Raw genomic sequence first — 18,243 nt, 5'->3', positions numbered from 1 at the left:
TGAGCAATGCCTGAACTTTGTATTTTGAGCACTTCTTGCGTTGTTTTAGCCTCTTCACGATGACTCGCTTAATTTAGTCCTCATTTGTAAGTCGCTTTGGACAAAGGCATCTGCTAAATGACTAAATGTAAATGTAAATGTACAATACAGTTATGGTGGTAATATGATAGTATTATAAGTTACCACTGCTTAATTTTTAACACAGCAGCATTACACAAAAATAGCAATAAACTAGTGTCTAACATATTAATCATGCATGTTTAAAAACAGGAAACATTTCTGCTTATTTGGTGGCACAGTAAAACATACATGCCAAACTCTAAAATCTCAGGCTGGGTGAGAAACTGACAGCTAAGATTGCCTCTGTGTTTTTACCACCCACATAAATGCCCGTTTGGTGCTGATAACATAATTGCTCAACGCACACCGCACCCACACACAAGCACACGCACAATGTGTGTGTGTGTGTGTGTGTGTGGGGGGGGGGGGGGGGTTGTTATGTGATCGTGTAGAGAGCCTGGGTTCTTTAACAGAGATTTCATTAAAAAAAAATGTGTAAACAGTTCATCAGAAGCAAGGTGTATTTTTTCACCAGTAGTGACAACATACTGCATTTACAGTACATACCCATTATTCCATGAGTCTGAACCAAATACCTAGTTTTGCTTAACCACCACAAAAATACAACACTAAAAGTTTAAATCAAACTTTTTAGCGCATGGTCTTGGCCTGAAATGACGCTGTAAGTGGAGTAAAATAATTTGCATACCTGAGTTCCTTTTGGAGATGTATTTGAGATTGATGGAGGCCGCTGAATTGATGAGAAGGAGCATAAATCCACCGAGCTTCATCTTTCATCTACAAGAAACCAGAAAACATAAGAATAAGCCCTGACTTCCTTTTTAAACTTTAACATATCTAGCATCCCCAACTTCCAAAAACAGCAACTCTCATCCAAGAAAATGGACAAAGTGAACGGAAGTTAATACTGGACGTTTTGGAGAGCCAAATGTGTTCAGTTCAAAGTATTTGAAATATTAAAGACGAGTGTTAAGAGCAGACATATTAAATGAGGTTTTTTTTTCCCTAAATATTCCAAATAATCAAGTCTGTATTACCCGTGGGAGGACTCCGGCAAGGCCCAAGGCTGGTTGCCTACTGAAGCTAAGCAGGGTTGAGCCTGGTTAGTACCTGGATGGGAGACCTCCTGGGAAAACTAGGATGCTGCTAGAAGAGGTGTCAGTAAGGCCTGCAGGGGGTGCTCACTCTGTGGTTTATGTGGGTCCTAACGCCTCAGTATAGTGATGGGGACACTATACTGTCAAAAAGCACCGTCCTTCGGATGAGACGTTAAACCGAGGTCCTGACTCTGTGTGGTCATTAAGTATGTACTTCGAAAGAGTAGTGGTGTAACCCCGGCATCCCAAATTTGCACATTGGCCTCTGTCCATCATCATGGCCTCCTAATCATCCCCATATATACTGATTGGCTCTGTCTCCTCTCCACCAATAAGCTTGTGTGGGTGTTCTGGCGCACTATGGCAACCAACCACTCAAAGCGCTTTACATAGAAGGTGGGGATCTCCTCAAATACTGGTGGTGGTGTCATGCTCTCACATATTACTCATCTATCCTGTTCGCTAGTCTTTAGCTTGCATTACTCGTCTGCGTAGCCTAACGTGGCATTGTCCTGTGTGGCCTATCATGGCCTTGTGGCCCATCGCGGCCTTGGTTCTTTGTGGCCTAGTGGCATTGTCTCTGTGTGGCCTATAGTGGCTTTGTGGCCTATTGTGGCCTTGGTTCTGTCTGGTCTAGTCTCTGTGTGACCTATAGTGGCTGTGTGCCCTATCGTGACCTTGGTTCTGTGTGGTCTATCATGGCCTAGTGGCCTATCATGGCCTTGGTTCTGTGAGGCCTAGTGGCCTTGTCTCTATGGCCTTGTTCTGTGTGGCCTTTAGTGGCCTGTCGTGGCCTTGTCTCTGTGTGGTCTATCAAGGCCTTTTGGCCTATTGTGGCCTTGTCTCTGTGCAGCCTATTGTGGCCTTGTCTCTATGTAGCTATGTTAGCCTCTCACTCTTGGTCTAAATGTTTCACTCTTTCATAGCTCCCTTGCTTTCCTCTCAATACATCTTCATGTAGTACCTTTACAGCTTCACTATTTTTCTCACAATGATGGAAGTGGCCCTCTTTACTGATTAACCCTCTGGGGTCTGAGGTGTTTTCTGGGCCCTGGAGGTGTTCTGACATGCGCTGACATTTATGCTTATTTCTGTTATTTGTGACATTTTCATGGCTAAAGTCTGATTACACTGTATTCAGCACAAACTCTGCTACAATAATATGTCAGTATGTAAAAGGTTGTAGTTTTGAGATAATGGCATTTATGAGTGGTTTGTAAAAAAATAAATAAAAATTGTCACTGAAATAAGGTCATGAAACCCATACTGATTATTTCTTCACAAGACTTTTGAAAATTTTATCACGTAGCCTAAAATATTTGCTCCAAAACTATGTGAAAATTATCCTGCCTACTCATTCAGATAAAACAATATATTGATTTAAAATTTGTAAGACATGTTTTGTGTCAGAAAGCTATGAGATGTAACAGTATGAAAATTTCATATCCCGATTATAGTGACCAAAATTATCACGATTATCAATATTATCATGGTTTTGTTAAAATGAGATGAAATTGTTCAAAGAGAATGATTCGCACACTGAAAACATTTCAACAGATTTTATATTTGGAACTCAACAAACAAATAAAATTAGTAGCTCTATACACCTTTTTTTTTTAAGCATACACAAATTATATGACCGTCGTCAAAAGCAATGTATTATAACAGCGCACATCTCTTCTATCACTGCGGACAAGCTCTCTCGTTTCATTAAAATGCTATTATAAAAGAAGTTAGTGGATTATTCAGCAGAAAATTTTATTTTGATGTTAAATGTTTTTTTTTTTAAATAGTTTGGAACAAATAAAAGGTCAAATGTTCCACATTGCTCGTATTGTTATATAATACATTGATCAAAAACAAATAAATGTATTAACATTTACTATAAAATGAAAAGACATGTAAATGTATAGTGCAGCTATTTCATGAGGCAACAACATTTGATAGATAGGACAGAACAAGAAAGACCATTAATAATCTTATTCTTTCATTGGGCAAAAGTAGTATAGGCCTAATATGTGCATCCCGTAAGCAGAATGATGCGCTCTAAGCAACATGGAGTCATTGCAGCGCATCGCATTGAAAAGTGCAGAAAACAAGGGGAAGATATATTGATGCTTAGTGTATCATATCTATGCAACAGTTTATTTAGCCTTTTCTTTTAACAGTTGTAAATTTCATTTACTGTGCACGTGAAGATCAATTCATAGTGCTCTCTACTCCAGTGTGATCTAACAGACACCCGGGAGAAAGACTCATGAACTCATGACTCATGAGTTCCATCCCTACTTTCCATACAGTTCACTTCGCATTGTGTCAGAGAATCTTTTCTGATTGCTATGGGGAACGGCTGCATAACGCCATTGAAGTAGCCCAGGGGCACTCAGCAAGGCAGACTACTAGAATAAGGGACATATGTCCAGAAGGCAGACTCAGGTTTGCTGACCAGAGTCTGAGGGTATAGCAAGTCTAGAAAAATCCTAGAAGGTGAAGCCTGGTCTAGGCCGACAGGACTTGTGCCTGAAGGGCCGGTGCGTCCAGGCTGTAGAACCTGATTAAAGGTAGACGGTGAGGACCAGCCAGTCGCCAAACAGATGTCAGCCATGGATATTCCGCTAGACCACGCTCAAGAGGAGGCCATTCCTCTGGTGGAGTGGGCCCCTCACTCCTATGGGGAACTGCAAGTCCAGTACTTGTAGGCTAGTGTTATCACGTCCACTATCCAATAGGACAGTCTCTGCTTTGTAGCTGGCAGCCCCTTAGAGCGGCCTCCGAAGCACACAAATAGCTGCTTCGATTGCCTGAACTGACTGGAGTGCTCAATGTACACCCTATGGGACCGGACCGGACAGAGCGGGTGTGGTGTCTGATCACCCTCAGTGGAGGGGAGAGCAGAGAGCGATATAATATGTGCTCTAGGAGGGCGTTGAGAGCACTTTTGGCACATAGCCTCATTTGAGTTTAAGGACCACTTTACTGTCATTAGGCCCAAACTCAAGGCAGGAAGGGTCCCATGAGAGAGCCTGCAGATTACCAATTCGCTGCACCGATGCCAGAGCCAGAAGTAGAGCGGTCTTTAGCGAAAGAGGCCGATGGTTGGCTGTCGAGAGCGGATCAAATGGGGGGCCTCTGAGTGCCCTTAGAACAATGGACAGGTCCCTGGAAGTGTTGGGGTGAGGCAGGTTTAGCCTCCTGGCCCCTCAGAGAAATCAGACCCAATTGATTGGCCATTTACAGGGGCGTGGTAAGTCGCAATAGCTGCCGTGTATACTTTGAGCGTAGACGGAGTGCGTCCGGCCATCCAACAGCTCCTGGGGAAAAGAGAGAATGGTGTCAATCTCGTAGGACAAAAGAATATCGCACAGTGTGTATTCTCTTCTGATGCGAAGAGATCCACTTCTGGCTGTCCGAAAATGCTCCAAATCATGCGGACCGTCAGGGGGTGGAGTCTCCATTCCCCTGGGGGCGGTCTGTTCTGACGGCGGCGGACGCCGGCTTGGCGTGCTGCTGAGACGGCACTGTCTTAGGGCGACTGGAAGCAACTGAGGAGCTCGTCTTTTAGGCAGAAAATGGCGCATGTCTTGCGATGTCTTCTGCGCTGCCGTGAAGCGATCCGCGAAGCCGTCCACTGCAGGACCGAACAAGCACAAGGGGAGTCAAGGAAAGCTAAATATACTAAAAAAAGATATACTAAAATGTATTTTAAATACATTTATTTTATGCTAAGTATACTACAAATACATTTACATATTTATGTACTTAATATAAATACCCTGCAATTGTACTTTTAGTATACTAAATTGGTATACTTAAAGACAACTAAATACACACTTAAGTATATTTGATTGTGTTAAAGTGGAACTATTGGAAGAATACTTTAAATATCTTGCATTTAATGACTGATATTATACAGAGATCATACTATCCTTATTAATAGTAATATTAAAAACATTTTAAGGCTTAATAAGAAATGTGCATTGTGCAATAAAGTACTCCAAATCAATTTTAATTACAATATTTATATCAGTAAGTCTCAAGCGATATGTCAGTAAATTTGTTAATGGATTTTGTAGTATGCTTAGTATGAAATAAATGTATATTAAATACATTGTGGTATAGTTTTTTTTCACTAGGGGAACTATGACCCACGGAACAAGCTGTTGTTGTTGTTGAATGGTGTCATAAATGACTGTCATGTCATTCTAAAATTCTCCTCCCAGGAGTGGCGCAGGACAACCTACCACCAGTCCTTATTTCAGACTGTCATCCACAGACGCCTTGTTTTGGGTATTTTTACTGCTTATAAGCATATAAGCAGCATGGCACATCGGTCTGTGTGCTCGTCGTCTCCTAATTAGGACCCGAAATAGAAAAATATTAATTCTGCTCTTTAAAAGAAAGAAAAGAAGCAACATAGGCGAATGGTTAATATGCCAAACAGCAGGAAACTATTAATGCAGTGTGCGTATGTCAAAAAGTTTATTTTAACTCGAAGCTTTATGTTTATAAATAGGTACATGCTACAACAACAATGGATGGCTATGGGATGAGAGAGTTTATTAAGTACTAGAGATGCACCGATTGATCGGCTGGTGACTGGAATTGGCCGATTTTCATGTGATCGGCCATGACCGGCGACCGGCCGGTTAGTCTGACATATGCCGATTTTAAGCCGGTCAAATGCACCCGGCGTGATTAACATCGCGCAACATCAGCATCACACATGCAAACGGAACAATAGGAAACCTTGTGAATTACGGCCGTTTCAGACCGCAAGCGTGAGCGGCGCATGAGCAACGCGTATTTTTTTCGCCGTGCATGTTAATCAATGAGTGCATTCACACCGTGAGCAGGAGCAGTGCGTGAGCAAGCAGGAGCGTCGTGTGAGCAGCAGTGAAGCACGGGTTTCGGCGCCGAATCTATTTTTGCTGCTGCTCACGCTCAATTAAAGTGAAAGCACACTTTTGATGGACAAAATAAGTATTATTTCACAGAAAAAGTGCCCAGAATGCACAGAATTTGCATGTCTAGTGTGTTTTAACAAGAACTGGAGTAGGCTATGTCAGAAAATAATAATGTTTTTATTATTCAGTTTGGGTAAAAGTACTATATGGTGTTTTATAAAAAAAAAAAAAATTGTAAACTAGTCAGAATATACAGTATAAGCTTTCTTTTAGTTTAATTTTAAGTAACTTTTAATTTCCCACACCAGGAGTAATTTATATAGTTCCATATAGCGATTATCTGTTCAAAACTTTTTCTATGTTCTATGCAAAATGTTCTATTAAAGACAAGATAGAAAATAAATAGTTGTGGTGCTGTAAAGTGGTTAGAAAAAATGAAATCGGGAATCGGTTAAAATCGGTATCAGCAGGTCAAACTCAATGAAAAATCGGAAATCGGAATCGGCCAAGAAAATTGTAATCGGTGCATCTCTATTAAGTACCTGCATTTTTATAACTCTAGCCTAAAAAGATTATAAAGAGTGCAAGAGAATGCCCAGTCCATTAGGCCTACACTGCATGAGCCTTATCTTTTGATAAATAATATTCCTATTATTTCTATTATTCCTACTATTATTCTATTATTCTACTATTCCTATTATTAAAAACTTCCTATTGCTGAGATCAATTGAAGATGGCGGCACGTGTTCTCGTCCTTGTGTTTTGTGATTACCTTGTGAGATGGCTGTTTTATGATTTTATGGTGAAATTAGCGCTACTTGGAAGAGAAAAAAAACGGCTAACTGAAGATTTGATACAATATTAACTATGTCTCATAACTATGTGGCCAATCGGGCTGTGTTGTCATCGCAAATGGCAGACAAATCGGAGGATAGCGACAGACTGGGTGCTTTGATGTGGATTACTGCAGAATGTATGGTGGTTCTCTTACGAGAGGTCTCTCGTACTGTGTAATATCTTACGCTCGGGGCAAATCTCTTTTCCGCGAGATATTGAAGCCAAAAAATTATCCTTAATTTTGTAATAATGCAAAACGCGTTGCGGCAGCATGCAGACATAGGCGAGACAGCTCGTGCGCCCATTGGCTGCCCTGCGCCAACTGCAGCAGCCTATCGAGAGAGGCCCCTCATGACGTCAGATCCAATGAGGACGTCACGTCCCGCCGAAACGGGCTTAGGCTTAGGCTTATAAATATAGCTCGATAGGCTGATCGAATCTGATTTTTCATCTCTTCAGCGCAGCTCACGCATCGCTGGATCCCGAGAGGAAGAAGCCGTGCCGTCTGAGAAAGCCTTCTACGGGACGAGCCTTCGCATCTGAAGCCGCTGGACGACAACTCGCCGCCTTCAGTCGCCGTTCCTGCTACGCTATCCAGCGTTTTATCCTTTTTCTCTGCTAAGTGTGTGTTCGCCGCTGCGACTCACACTCTCTGCCTAAAAGAGCTGAGCGTCTTTTTTAAGATGTCTCTCACCTTCTGTGGCTCGTGTCGAGCCCCACTCAGCGACGGGGACCGCCATGTCATCTGCGCTTCCTGCCTGGGTGAGGATCACGCAGCTCTCGCGCTCGCTGACGACAGCTGCCCTCACTGCGAGCTGATGCCCATGGTGACTCTGAGGACTCGCCTGGCATCTTTCGCCGAGACTGCACCTCCGCCCACTGCGGTGCCGCGCCGTAAAAGCGCCGTGCTCAGCGGGTCCCGGAACCTCCTCCAACCAGCAAAAGCTCACCGGTTCGCCCGCCTGCTTCGCCCGAGTCTCTCACTGTCGGACAGCGGCCGCAGTCTGCCGCCGCTTCCGTCATGGATGACGATGAAGAAGCCGCATCTATGTGGATGGATGTTTCCTGCTACAGGGCTAGCTTTCTTTACGTTACAAGAAAGCTACCGTTCGCGTGCGTCACTCACCGGCGAAAGGAGGAAAGAGAGTGTTTTAGTCCCGCCGAGGCCGGACAAACCTCCATTTCTCACACATTTCTCAGTCCCCTCCTAAGTTCAGGCGACTGGAAATATCAATATTGCAGTAAACGAGCCTGTTGTAATACATGCACGGCTGCAAACGAACGCCGTCACAAGACATGATGATGCTCTCTGGATGGATGTTTCCTTCAACGGGGCTAGCTTTCTTTACGTTACAAGAAAGCTACCCCGCCTCTTGCGTGCGTCACTCACCGGCGAAAGGAGGAAAGAGAGTGTTTTAGTCCCGCCGAGGCCGGACCAACCTCCATTTCTCACACGTTTCTCAGTCCCCTCCTAAGTTCAGGTGACTGGAAACATCAATATTCAATATCAAACGCCGTCACAAGACATGATGACGCTATCTGGCTATCCGCTACCATTCTCTACGGCGCTCTCGCTCTGCTGGCCGCCGCCCCCCTCCGTGTGAGCCCCGGCCTAAGATTGAGATAAAGCCCGAGGCCTCAAAGTCTTCCTAGCCCGCCTAGGAAAACGACGGTGTTCAAGTCCCGCTGCGGCCAGACTTCCACCAAAACTTCTCGCTCGTTCAGTTCCAGAAAATGTGACTGTTCCAGTTTATTTTGCAGAAAACAAGCCGGTACCACAGCCCGTTTGCCTGCACACAAACGCCGTTTTTACGACGGCCCAGATAAATCTCATAAAGAGTGTATTTTCTGGTATTACGGCCATGGCCGATGGTGTTATGAGTGTAGTAAAATGCTCACGCCCAGTGCTCATTCCTACACACAAGCACAGCCATTCCAGGGCTCGCACACATAAAATCGACTCATGTCGATTGTGCATTAAATGTAGTGAATGTGCCCACAACCCAGTGCCCACAAACACTGCACACTGCATGTCTCACGGTTTCTGTAAAAACGAAACCAACGCACACACAGTCGGCTCAAGCCGACGGTGTTCTCAGTGTAGTAAATATGCCCGCTGTCCCGCGCCCACATTCACTCACAGACATGACAAGCCCCACGGGATTCGCCTTCGAGGGCCAGGCATATTAATACACAGTCCTGCCGTTTGGCCTGTCCCTAGCACCCCGTACATTCACGATGTGCATAGACGCGGCGCTTGCACCCCTGATACTTCGGGGAATGCGAGTTTTGAATTACTTGGACGATTGGCTGGTTCTAGCTCGATCACACTCAGAGCTCATAGAACACAGGACCATATTACTCGAACATCTCGAGAATCTGGGTCTCAAAGTCAATTGGGCGAAGAGTTCACTGTCTCCCAGTCAGAGAATATCTTTTCTGGGCACAGAACTGGACTCGCTGTCTATGACAGCACAGCTATCGCCGCAGCGCAGACTGGATATTCAGCGCATGACGAAAACCTTCCGCTGCGGCACTATAGTCCCGCTCAGAAAGTTTCAGAGGATGCTGGGTCTCATGGCCTCAGCATCATCAGTACTCCAGTTGGGTCTGCTTCGCACGCGCCCACTGCAGTTCTGGCTAAAAGCGGGAGTACCGCTTCGAGCGTGGACCTCCGGTCTTTTTGCCTCAAGGTCGATCAGAAATGCGTCTCAGCTCTGAAACCTTGGAAAGCGACCGACTGGTACCGGTCAGGTGTAAACCTGGGGACTTCCATGAGTGTGAAGGTGGTGTCTACGGACGCCTCCACCTCAGGATGGGGAGCGCTGCTCGAGGGCAGACCGTTCTTCGGCCAGTGGTCAGAACGGGAAAGGCTCCTGCACATAAACTGCCTGGAAATGATGGCAGTCGACAACGCGCTGAGGTGCTTTTGTCCACAGATAAAAGGACACCACGTCTTGGTCCGTTCGGACAACATGTCGGTGGTGGCCTACTTAAATCGCCAAGGAGGTATCAGGTCCCGAAACCTTTACAGGCTGACGGAGCGCCTCTTGGTCTGGACTCAGCACAATCTGCGCTCACTGAGAGCAGCGCACGTGCCAGGCCACCTGAACGTAGGGCCAGACAGACTGTCCAGGAACAATGTTCCGGCAGGGGAATGGTCCTTACACCCGCAGACAGTCCAACTGCTGTGGAAGACATTCGGCAGAGCGAAGGTAGACCTGTTTGCGTCTCAGGAAAACGCTCACTGTCCGGAGTTCTTTTCCGAGAGCAGGGATGCGCTGGCCCACGTCTGGCCCCGCTTCCCGCTCTATGCTTTTCCCCCCGTCACGCTCCTGCCTCAGGTATTAGAGCGGATCAGGGAAAGCGGATGCTCAGTGCTACTTGTGGCTCCGTTATGGAAGAACCAGGCTTGGTTTCCAGCTCTGATGCAGCTGACAAGCACTGCCCCATGGCCAATACCAGTGAGGAGGGACCTCCTCTCTCAAGCCAAGGGCTCGAATCTGGCATCCTCGCCCAGAGCTCTGGTCTCTACATGTGTGGGCCATCAACGGGTACCCGCTAACCTCCCGGTGGGAGTGTTAAACACGATCATACAGGCTAGGGCCTCGTCTACCAGACGGCTCTATTCCTCTAAATGGTCTGTGTTCTCTAGCTGGTGCACAGCTCATGGCATATCACCCCCAGACTGTGGGGTGACGGAGGTTCTCTCTTTCCTGCAAGAGCTACTGGATAAGGGCAGAACCCCATCCACGCTCAAGGTCTATGTGGCGGCCATAGCAGCGTTTACTAAACCGACGCTTGGCCAGTCACTTGGAAGGAACGATCTGGTCATCCGCTTCCTTAGAGGAGCTAAGAGGTTAAATCCTCCCAGACCTCCCTCAGTCCCCATGTGGGACCTTTCTACGGTTCTGGAAGCCATGAAGGGTGCCCCATTCGAGCCAATCCAATCGATAGATATCAAACACCTGTCGCTCAAGACTGTGTTCCTTCTGGCTCTCGCTTCGGTAAAGCGTATAGGGGACCTGCAAGCGCTCTCAGTGAGCGCGACGTGTATGGAATTTGGGCCTAATGACTCGAAAGTCATACTCAAACCAAGGCACGGGTACGTTCCTAAATCCCTCAACACACCGTTTAGGGCACAGGTGATTTCCCTGTCGGCCCTGCTGGTCTCTAATGAGGAAAAGGACGCAAGCTTCCTTTGCCCGGTCAGGGCTTTAAGGGCTTATGTGTCTCGCTCGTCTGTTTTCAGACAGACGGAGCAGCTCTTTGTCTCGTTCAGCGGACGTTCTAAGGGACTAGCCGCGTCGAAACAGAGCCTATCCAGATGGATAGTTGATGCTATAGCGCCGGCTTACACTTCTAAGGGCCTACAGTGCCCGTTAGGTGTCAGAGCGCACTCCACAAGAGGCATGGCCTCGTCGTGGGCTTGGTCTAGCGGGATTGCCTTGCAAGATATCTGTACGGCGGCAGGCTGGGCCTCACCGTCTACATTTATAAGGTTTTATAACCTAGAAGTTCCCGCCTTGCAGGCTAAGCTGTTTTCGGTCTAATATAAGACCCTTATTATTCATCAGTTCAGGCCGAGTTTTCGCTCTGACTGTGTGGAACACCTGATATAATTGGCTCCTAATAGGACACTACTTATTACGGAAATTATGCTGTTCTAGCCCCTCTTTCCCGGACTCTCTGCGAGTCCCTGGTGATCATGCACTATATGAGACCCGGGCACCTGCCCTTGGGACTTTGGTGTTGGATCTCAGCACGCACAGCGTTTTGCATTGTGTTCCCCTAGCGTAAGATATTACGCAGTACGAGAGACCTCTCGTAAGAGAACGTACTTGGTTACTAACGTAACCTCGGTTCTCTCTAGAAGAGGGAATGAGTACTGCGTATCTTGCCGTGCATGCATCACGCTCTGGTTCACTTCGGCGATGAAAAACCAGATTCAATCAGCCTATCGAGCTATATTTATAAGCCTAAGCCACACCCGTTTCGGCGTCCAACCTCATTGGATCTGGCGTCATGAGGGGCCTCTCTCGATAGGCTGCTGCAGTTGCTGCAGGGCAGCCAATGGGGCGCGCAAGCTGTCTCGCCTATGTCTGCATGCTGCCGCAACGCGTTTTGCATTATTACAAAATGAAGGATAATTTTTGGGCTTCAATATCTCGCGGAAAAGAGATTTTCCCCTAGTGTAAGATATTACGCAGTACTCGTTCCCTCTTCTAGAGAGAACCGAGGTTACGTAAGTAACCGAGTACGATTTTTTCCATTTGGATTTGGCTCTATTTGGATCAAACCACTGGATTACAGCAGCGCGTCCTGCAGAATTGTGTCAATATGACGATCGGCGGTTGCAGCAAGTGCAGCGGTGTAGAGGAACAATGAGCGCACGGCAGTTTGTTTCTTCGGCTGCTTGCAGACAAGGACGAAGATCTGCTCCAGTTAAGAAACACTTGTTGATTCTTCTGCTTCTTCTATCAAGTAACATTCACCCCAATCCAGGCCCTGAACTGGCACAACTTGAAACCCCATAAGATCTTAAAAACAGCAGTGGATTGCGTTTCAATCATTTAAATGTGCGCAGTTTAATTAATAAAAATTGATGCAGTTCGTGTCTGGGCAAATTCGACTGACTGTGACATTATGGTTTTGTCAGAAATGTGACTGAAATCATCAGTTACGAACAATATGATTGACATTGACAGATACAACATTTATAGGACAGATCGCACTAGTAAAGGTGGGGGAGTTGCGATCTATGTCAAAACGGCATAGAACTGCACTTGGATTGAGTCGATCAGTAAACCAAAGTGTTTTGAATTGTCTGTAATAAAGTTACATCTTCCCAACGGTGTGGATTTTACAGTAATGGGATTCTATCATCCACCATCGGCATCTCACGAAGCTTTAACACTGCTGTCGGACTATATGAAAATGTTTTCAGACAATGATTTTGTATTACTGGGAGACTTAAACTCGGACTGATTATTGAAAACTTCAAACACTTTTAAGGACATCTGTGATGGCCTAAATTTTTTGCAATTAATCAACTATCCAACTCGGTTGAATTTAAAACATATGGAAAATTCAACATTGCTTGACGTTATACTTACAAATTCTCCACAAAAGTATTCTTCAGTTGGAATATTTAGTAATGATGTTAGCAATCACTGTACAGTAGCCTGTGTTAAAAATTGTAAACTTCCTAAAAGTAAACCCAAATAAATTTTTAGAAGAAACTATAAACATTTTAGTGAGAAAACCTTTTTACACGACCTGTACAATAGTGAAGTGTTCCATGTCTGTGAAATGGCAGATGTTGATCTGGCATGGATTTTTAACCTTGATTAATAAGCATGCACCTATAAGAAGATTGATAGTCCGTGGTAAAGATAATCCATGGTTTAATAAATCAATCTCTTCTTCCATTAGAGAAAGAAATATTGCTTGGGGCAAGGCAAAAATAACTAATAATACTAGTGACTGGGAACAATATAGGGCATTAATAAATGTACTAAAATGATAAAAAATGCAAAAAGTGAGTATTACCTTAGCATGATAAATAAAATTTTGGAAGCTGGTCAAATCATCAATTGGGTCTATGCCCCCTCCAGCAGTTTCTGATTTAAAGGTCAAAGATGAAGAAATTAAGGATAAACATGATATAGCAGAAGCTTTTGATTTGCACTTTAATAATGTAAGTTCAACAACTTATTCAAGTCTTCCTGTAGATGATAAAGATAATATGACTATCATATTTAAGTTGTAAAAGAAACCATTTTAATTGTCTTCCTATTTCTCCATCTCAGGTTTGTAAAGCTCTGTTAACTCTTGATTGTAAAAAGTCTGCTGGCCCTGATAAAATAAAGCCTTATTTTTAAAAAATATCTGCGGACCTGATAGCAAGACCTATTGCTTCTATTTTTAATTTAAGTCTAAGTAGTGGTCCAATACCAAGTTCCTGGAAGTCATATGTCCATTATTGAAAGGTGGAGATTGCACTTTGTTGGATAATTATCACCCTATTTCCAGATTGTCTGTTACAGCAAAAGTGTTTGAATCCCTGGTAAATGACCAGTTAAAGCACTATTTGTCGGCTAATAATATTTAAGTCAAACTTAGTCAGGTTTTAGACAAGGACATAATACTATAACTGCCGCAATATCAGTCACTAATGACATTATTATTACTGCATTGGATAATAAAAAATCATGTGTTGCACTTTTTATTGATTTATCCAAAGGATTTGATTCTGTGGATCATGATCTTCTTTTGCAAAGGCTTAAATGTGTAGGTTTTAGTAGTACAGTTTTAAAGTGGTTTTCAAATTATTTGACTGGAAGTATTCAATGTGTGTCTTTAGATAATTATATTTCTACCCCTTTAATAGTGAAGACAGGTGTTCCTCAAGGATAAATTTTGGGACCAATTTTATTTTCCATCTATATAAATGAACTTGGCGTAGGATTAGAGACAGTAAATGTACACTTTTATGCAGATGATACTATCATCTATACAATGGCTTCATCTTTAAAAGTGGCAATGGACTCTTTACAGAATGATTTTGATTAATTTCAGACTTCTCTTGATAATCTAAATTTAGTGATGAATACTAAAAAACAAAATACATGATTTTCACGCGCTCCAGATTATCATTTAATGATTTTATGATTAAAACTTTTGATGGTACTCTGCTTGAGAGGGTTGCATCCTACAAATATCTTGGAATCTGGCTGGATGATTAACTTACTTTTAGTACTCATGATATTCCTTTAAAGAAACAAGATTAGGTTTTTATTTTCGTTTGAAAAAATGTTTTTCCTTTGTTGCTCATAAATGATTAGTGGAAAGTACCTTTTTGTCAGTGGTGATATAATATACTGTATATATGCATGTGCCTTTGAATACTTAGAAAAAATTGGTTGTTGTTTATCATGCTGCTTTACAATTTGTGACTGGTTCAAGTGTGCGTACACATCACTGTAATTTATATGAAATGACAAAATGGACTTCTCTGGGCTCGGGGAGAAAACAGGGGCGGCTGGGCAATAGAGGGCACTAGGGCGCTGCCTCGGCCTGGCTAGCTGGATGCGGTCAATGGATTTATTGTTTTGCTTTCCATGATTACATTTTAAAACAACAGGGACAGATCCAGCATGGACAGTTACCGGAGTTAGGGAAGCAGCACCTGTCTGAGAAAGTAACTAAACAGTTTGAGTTCAATTTCAAATGCAAATGGAAAGTTTGTGCAATTTGTTTGTTTTTGTGTAAGAATGCCTCAGCCTTGTAACATGGCATTAAATAATTACTAACTTTTTCACAGAGCACTGGTTTCATGCAGTTTGTGTTAAATTGTGTTTGGGTGGTTAATAATAATATTAATTATTATTTTTAATATTATTATTTTATTTTTTATTTTTATTTTTATATTGCGCTTTTCCAACACCCAAGGCCACTTTACAAAGATATGTAAAGGCAGTGGTTCTCAAACTTGGGTACGTGAGGCGACAGAAGGGGGTACGGGAACAAAATGCTGTATTTTGCCGTTCATTTAATTCTACCTCACCTTAAAATAAGATTTAAACTGAGCATGCATTTCTATCAGGTAAAATGCTGTAAATACATGACATCCGATCAAATTACCTCATCTTTTGTGGTCAAAACTTTATGCATTTAAGCAGCGTGTAGGCTATATGATAGGTCTCGTGCAGATTGCTGCCTCGGCAAATCGCGCTATACTGCCGTTCTCGACAATGTACATTACCTTTGTAAAAGTAGGGATTTAGCACTTATTAGCATTAAGAGCAAATATAGACACAGGCTGTGCATGGAGATCGATATAAGATTCAAACTCTCTTCGATACAAAGAGTTCCTGTGTTTAATGTTGATCACATTATATGAAGATCCACACAATTGCAAATGTGACATTGATTTTATACAACAGTTCAACAAACGAAATATTAATATAAAGTGATGTTCATTTTCAACACAGTTGTCAGTATTTTTTACAACAAATTAATAGCTCCAACGAAAGCCACAGCAGAACTGCAGCACACAGCAGTGTTTGTGAACGAATCTGCGGTTTTGAACGAATCATTAGAGTCAATGATTCATTAATTCATAAATACAGCCACTTGCTTCATTACTGAGTGAATGAATGACTCGATGACTGTTTTAATTTAATATTTAAAAGCATCACTTCGTTTTTACCATCATTGCATATTTCTCTATTGAACATTTTTTTATTTAAAGCATTATTTATTTAATAAAGGTTTTTGTAAAGGTAAAAATGCACTGGAAAAATCATTTTAAGGGAGCAAATATTGTCCCTTACTGAAAAAGGTGTGACTGAAGAGTGTGGGTACGCAGAAGGATGTTAAAAGCCTCATGGGGTACAACTCTTAAAAGTTTGAGAACCACTGGGACTGGGTTAAGGAATAGAACAAAATAAACATCAACATCAAAGCACAATACACATACCAAGGGCAGAAAGTAGGCCTAATATACAGAGGACACTTACAAAGTTAGGTTAAAGATACAAACAAAGAGGGATTCAAACAAATAGCATATCAACAATGACTGTGAGCTGAAGAGTAATATTCAGATAAAAAATGTGTTTTTGAAGGACAGAAGGGTGGATGTTTGACGGATGTCTTGAGGAAGAGCATTCCACAACCTCGGAGCCACTATGCTAAAAGACTCCCATGGTTACCAGACTATTGAAACCGACTGAATATGACACAGCCCCACCTAAGATATTTTTCACCAGCCGCCACTGGGAGGAAACATCATATGTTGATTTTTATTTTAAAAGCTTTACTGGGTAAATGACCACAGTATATATCTAGTTTATTGACATACTGTACTAGTATCTATAATACTAGATCAACAGTCAAACTTTTACTCAAGAACCCAATTTTTCATACAAAAATAGGTAGATCAGCCTTTTCTAATTATGCTACTTACGCATGGAATGAGCTTCAAGGTATATTACACATGAAATATGTACCATCTCTCGCTTTGTTTAAAAACATCTTAAAATCTGTTTTTATAGAATGGTGTAAATATTTTTTTCTGACTAAGTTAACTTTTAAGCATTTGATTTTGTGCTGTAAAAGTAATGTTCATGAAAGCTAAGTGGCTTAGCTAATTACTGTTTGTTTTCTAGTTTCACTCTCTCATTTCTCATCACTCATCTCATATGTATGGATTCAGTACAATGTGAAGAAAATAAATCTGCATACATAAAACTTCGGATTTCTTCATGTTCATGAATAGAGAGAGTTTAGCTCACTGTTTAGTTGGAGTTGTTACACCTCAGCGAGAACAGTACAATTTTAATAGTTGATTGGGATTTGCATTACCTTTTAGATATGGGTATTTTGCGTTTGTTTGTTTGTTTATTATGTTGTGTTATCTACTACTTTGACATTTTTGTCTTGTGCTGCCTATCTTGACCAGGACTCCCTGGTAGAAGAGATATTGTATCTCAACAGAACCTTCCAGGTAAAATAAATAAATAAATAAAAATAAATAAATATCATAAGGTAAAATTTCATAGATGGACTAGTTACAGTTATCATTTATTGGTAAATTATTGGTTATTATTTATTGGTAAATTAACCAAACTGTTGTGTACAAAAAACTAATTAATATCTCAAACAAATTAACAAACATTAAAAAGCACAAACGTCAAACAAACATCTGCTGAATATCGCTCTGGCATCCAATATTGATCATTTACTGACATACTAATGAAGAACAAACTCTATAAAAAGTGACTCTTCCAGATATACGTGTGCTTCATGTGTCCAGCACGGAAAGATTAAAAAAAGGCTATGGCATTTATCGAAATGTTCTTAAAAGCATCCACGAGTTAAATTTAGGTGAATCACAAATAAATGCACCTAGACCAAAGTTTCCCTTTGAGATTGTGTTAGAATACATTGGTCCTTCTGCTTGATTTTAAAAGCTTTAAACCCAGAAGAACTAGCATAAAAATATAGCTATATAAACTGGAGCAAACTTCTGAAAGTGCGTTGCACAGAGACTTTTTAAAAAGCTACAACAACCTATATGTATGTGTGTGAGTCAACTTCCATGTCTGTTTATGGGTGCGTTGTTAGCAGCCAAAAGCCCATTAAGCACACTTTTAGGGTATCTACTGAAAAATTCAAAGACTTTTTCTCAAAGCTTTCCCAGGAAAGAATACATCTACAATAAGCAACCCCACAGCTCCTCACGAACAACCTCTCTTCACCAAACTTTCTACCAGGAGCAGTGTGCAGACGGACTAATTTAGCCTTCAAAAAATTTCTAC

The 18,243-nt window shown here is 42.3% G+C and overlaps 1 protein-coding gene across 1 annotated transcript in view; it reads right to left on the bottom strand.

Moving 5' to 3' along the window:
- The window catches only part of il1rapl2 (interleukin 1 receptor accessory protein-like 2), a 450,518-nt gene that overhangs the window by 361,542 nt on the left and 70,733 nt on the right, over positions 1-18,243 (bottom strand). Inside the window, exon 2 of the mRNA XM_084430937.1 lies at positions 770-858. Coding sequence (XP_084287063.1) covers positions 770-851 — 82 coding nt within the window. The 5' untranslated portion in view covers positions 852-858. The remainder of the gene's footprint in view (positions 1-769; positions 859-18,243) is intronic.

The sequence above is a fragment of the Rutilus rutilus genome (assembly GCF_951802725.1).
Source record: "Rutilus rutilus genome assembly, chromosome: 14".
Taxonomy (NCBI): domain Eukaryota; kingdom Metazoa; phylum Chordata; class Actinopteri; order Cypriniformes; family Leuciscidae; genus Rutilus; species Rutilus rutilus.
The sequence above is the reverse complement of the archived record's forward strand: the minus strand, read 5'-3'. Positions and strand labels throughout refer to the sequence as shown.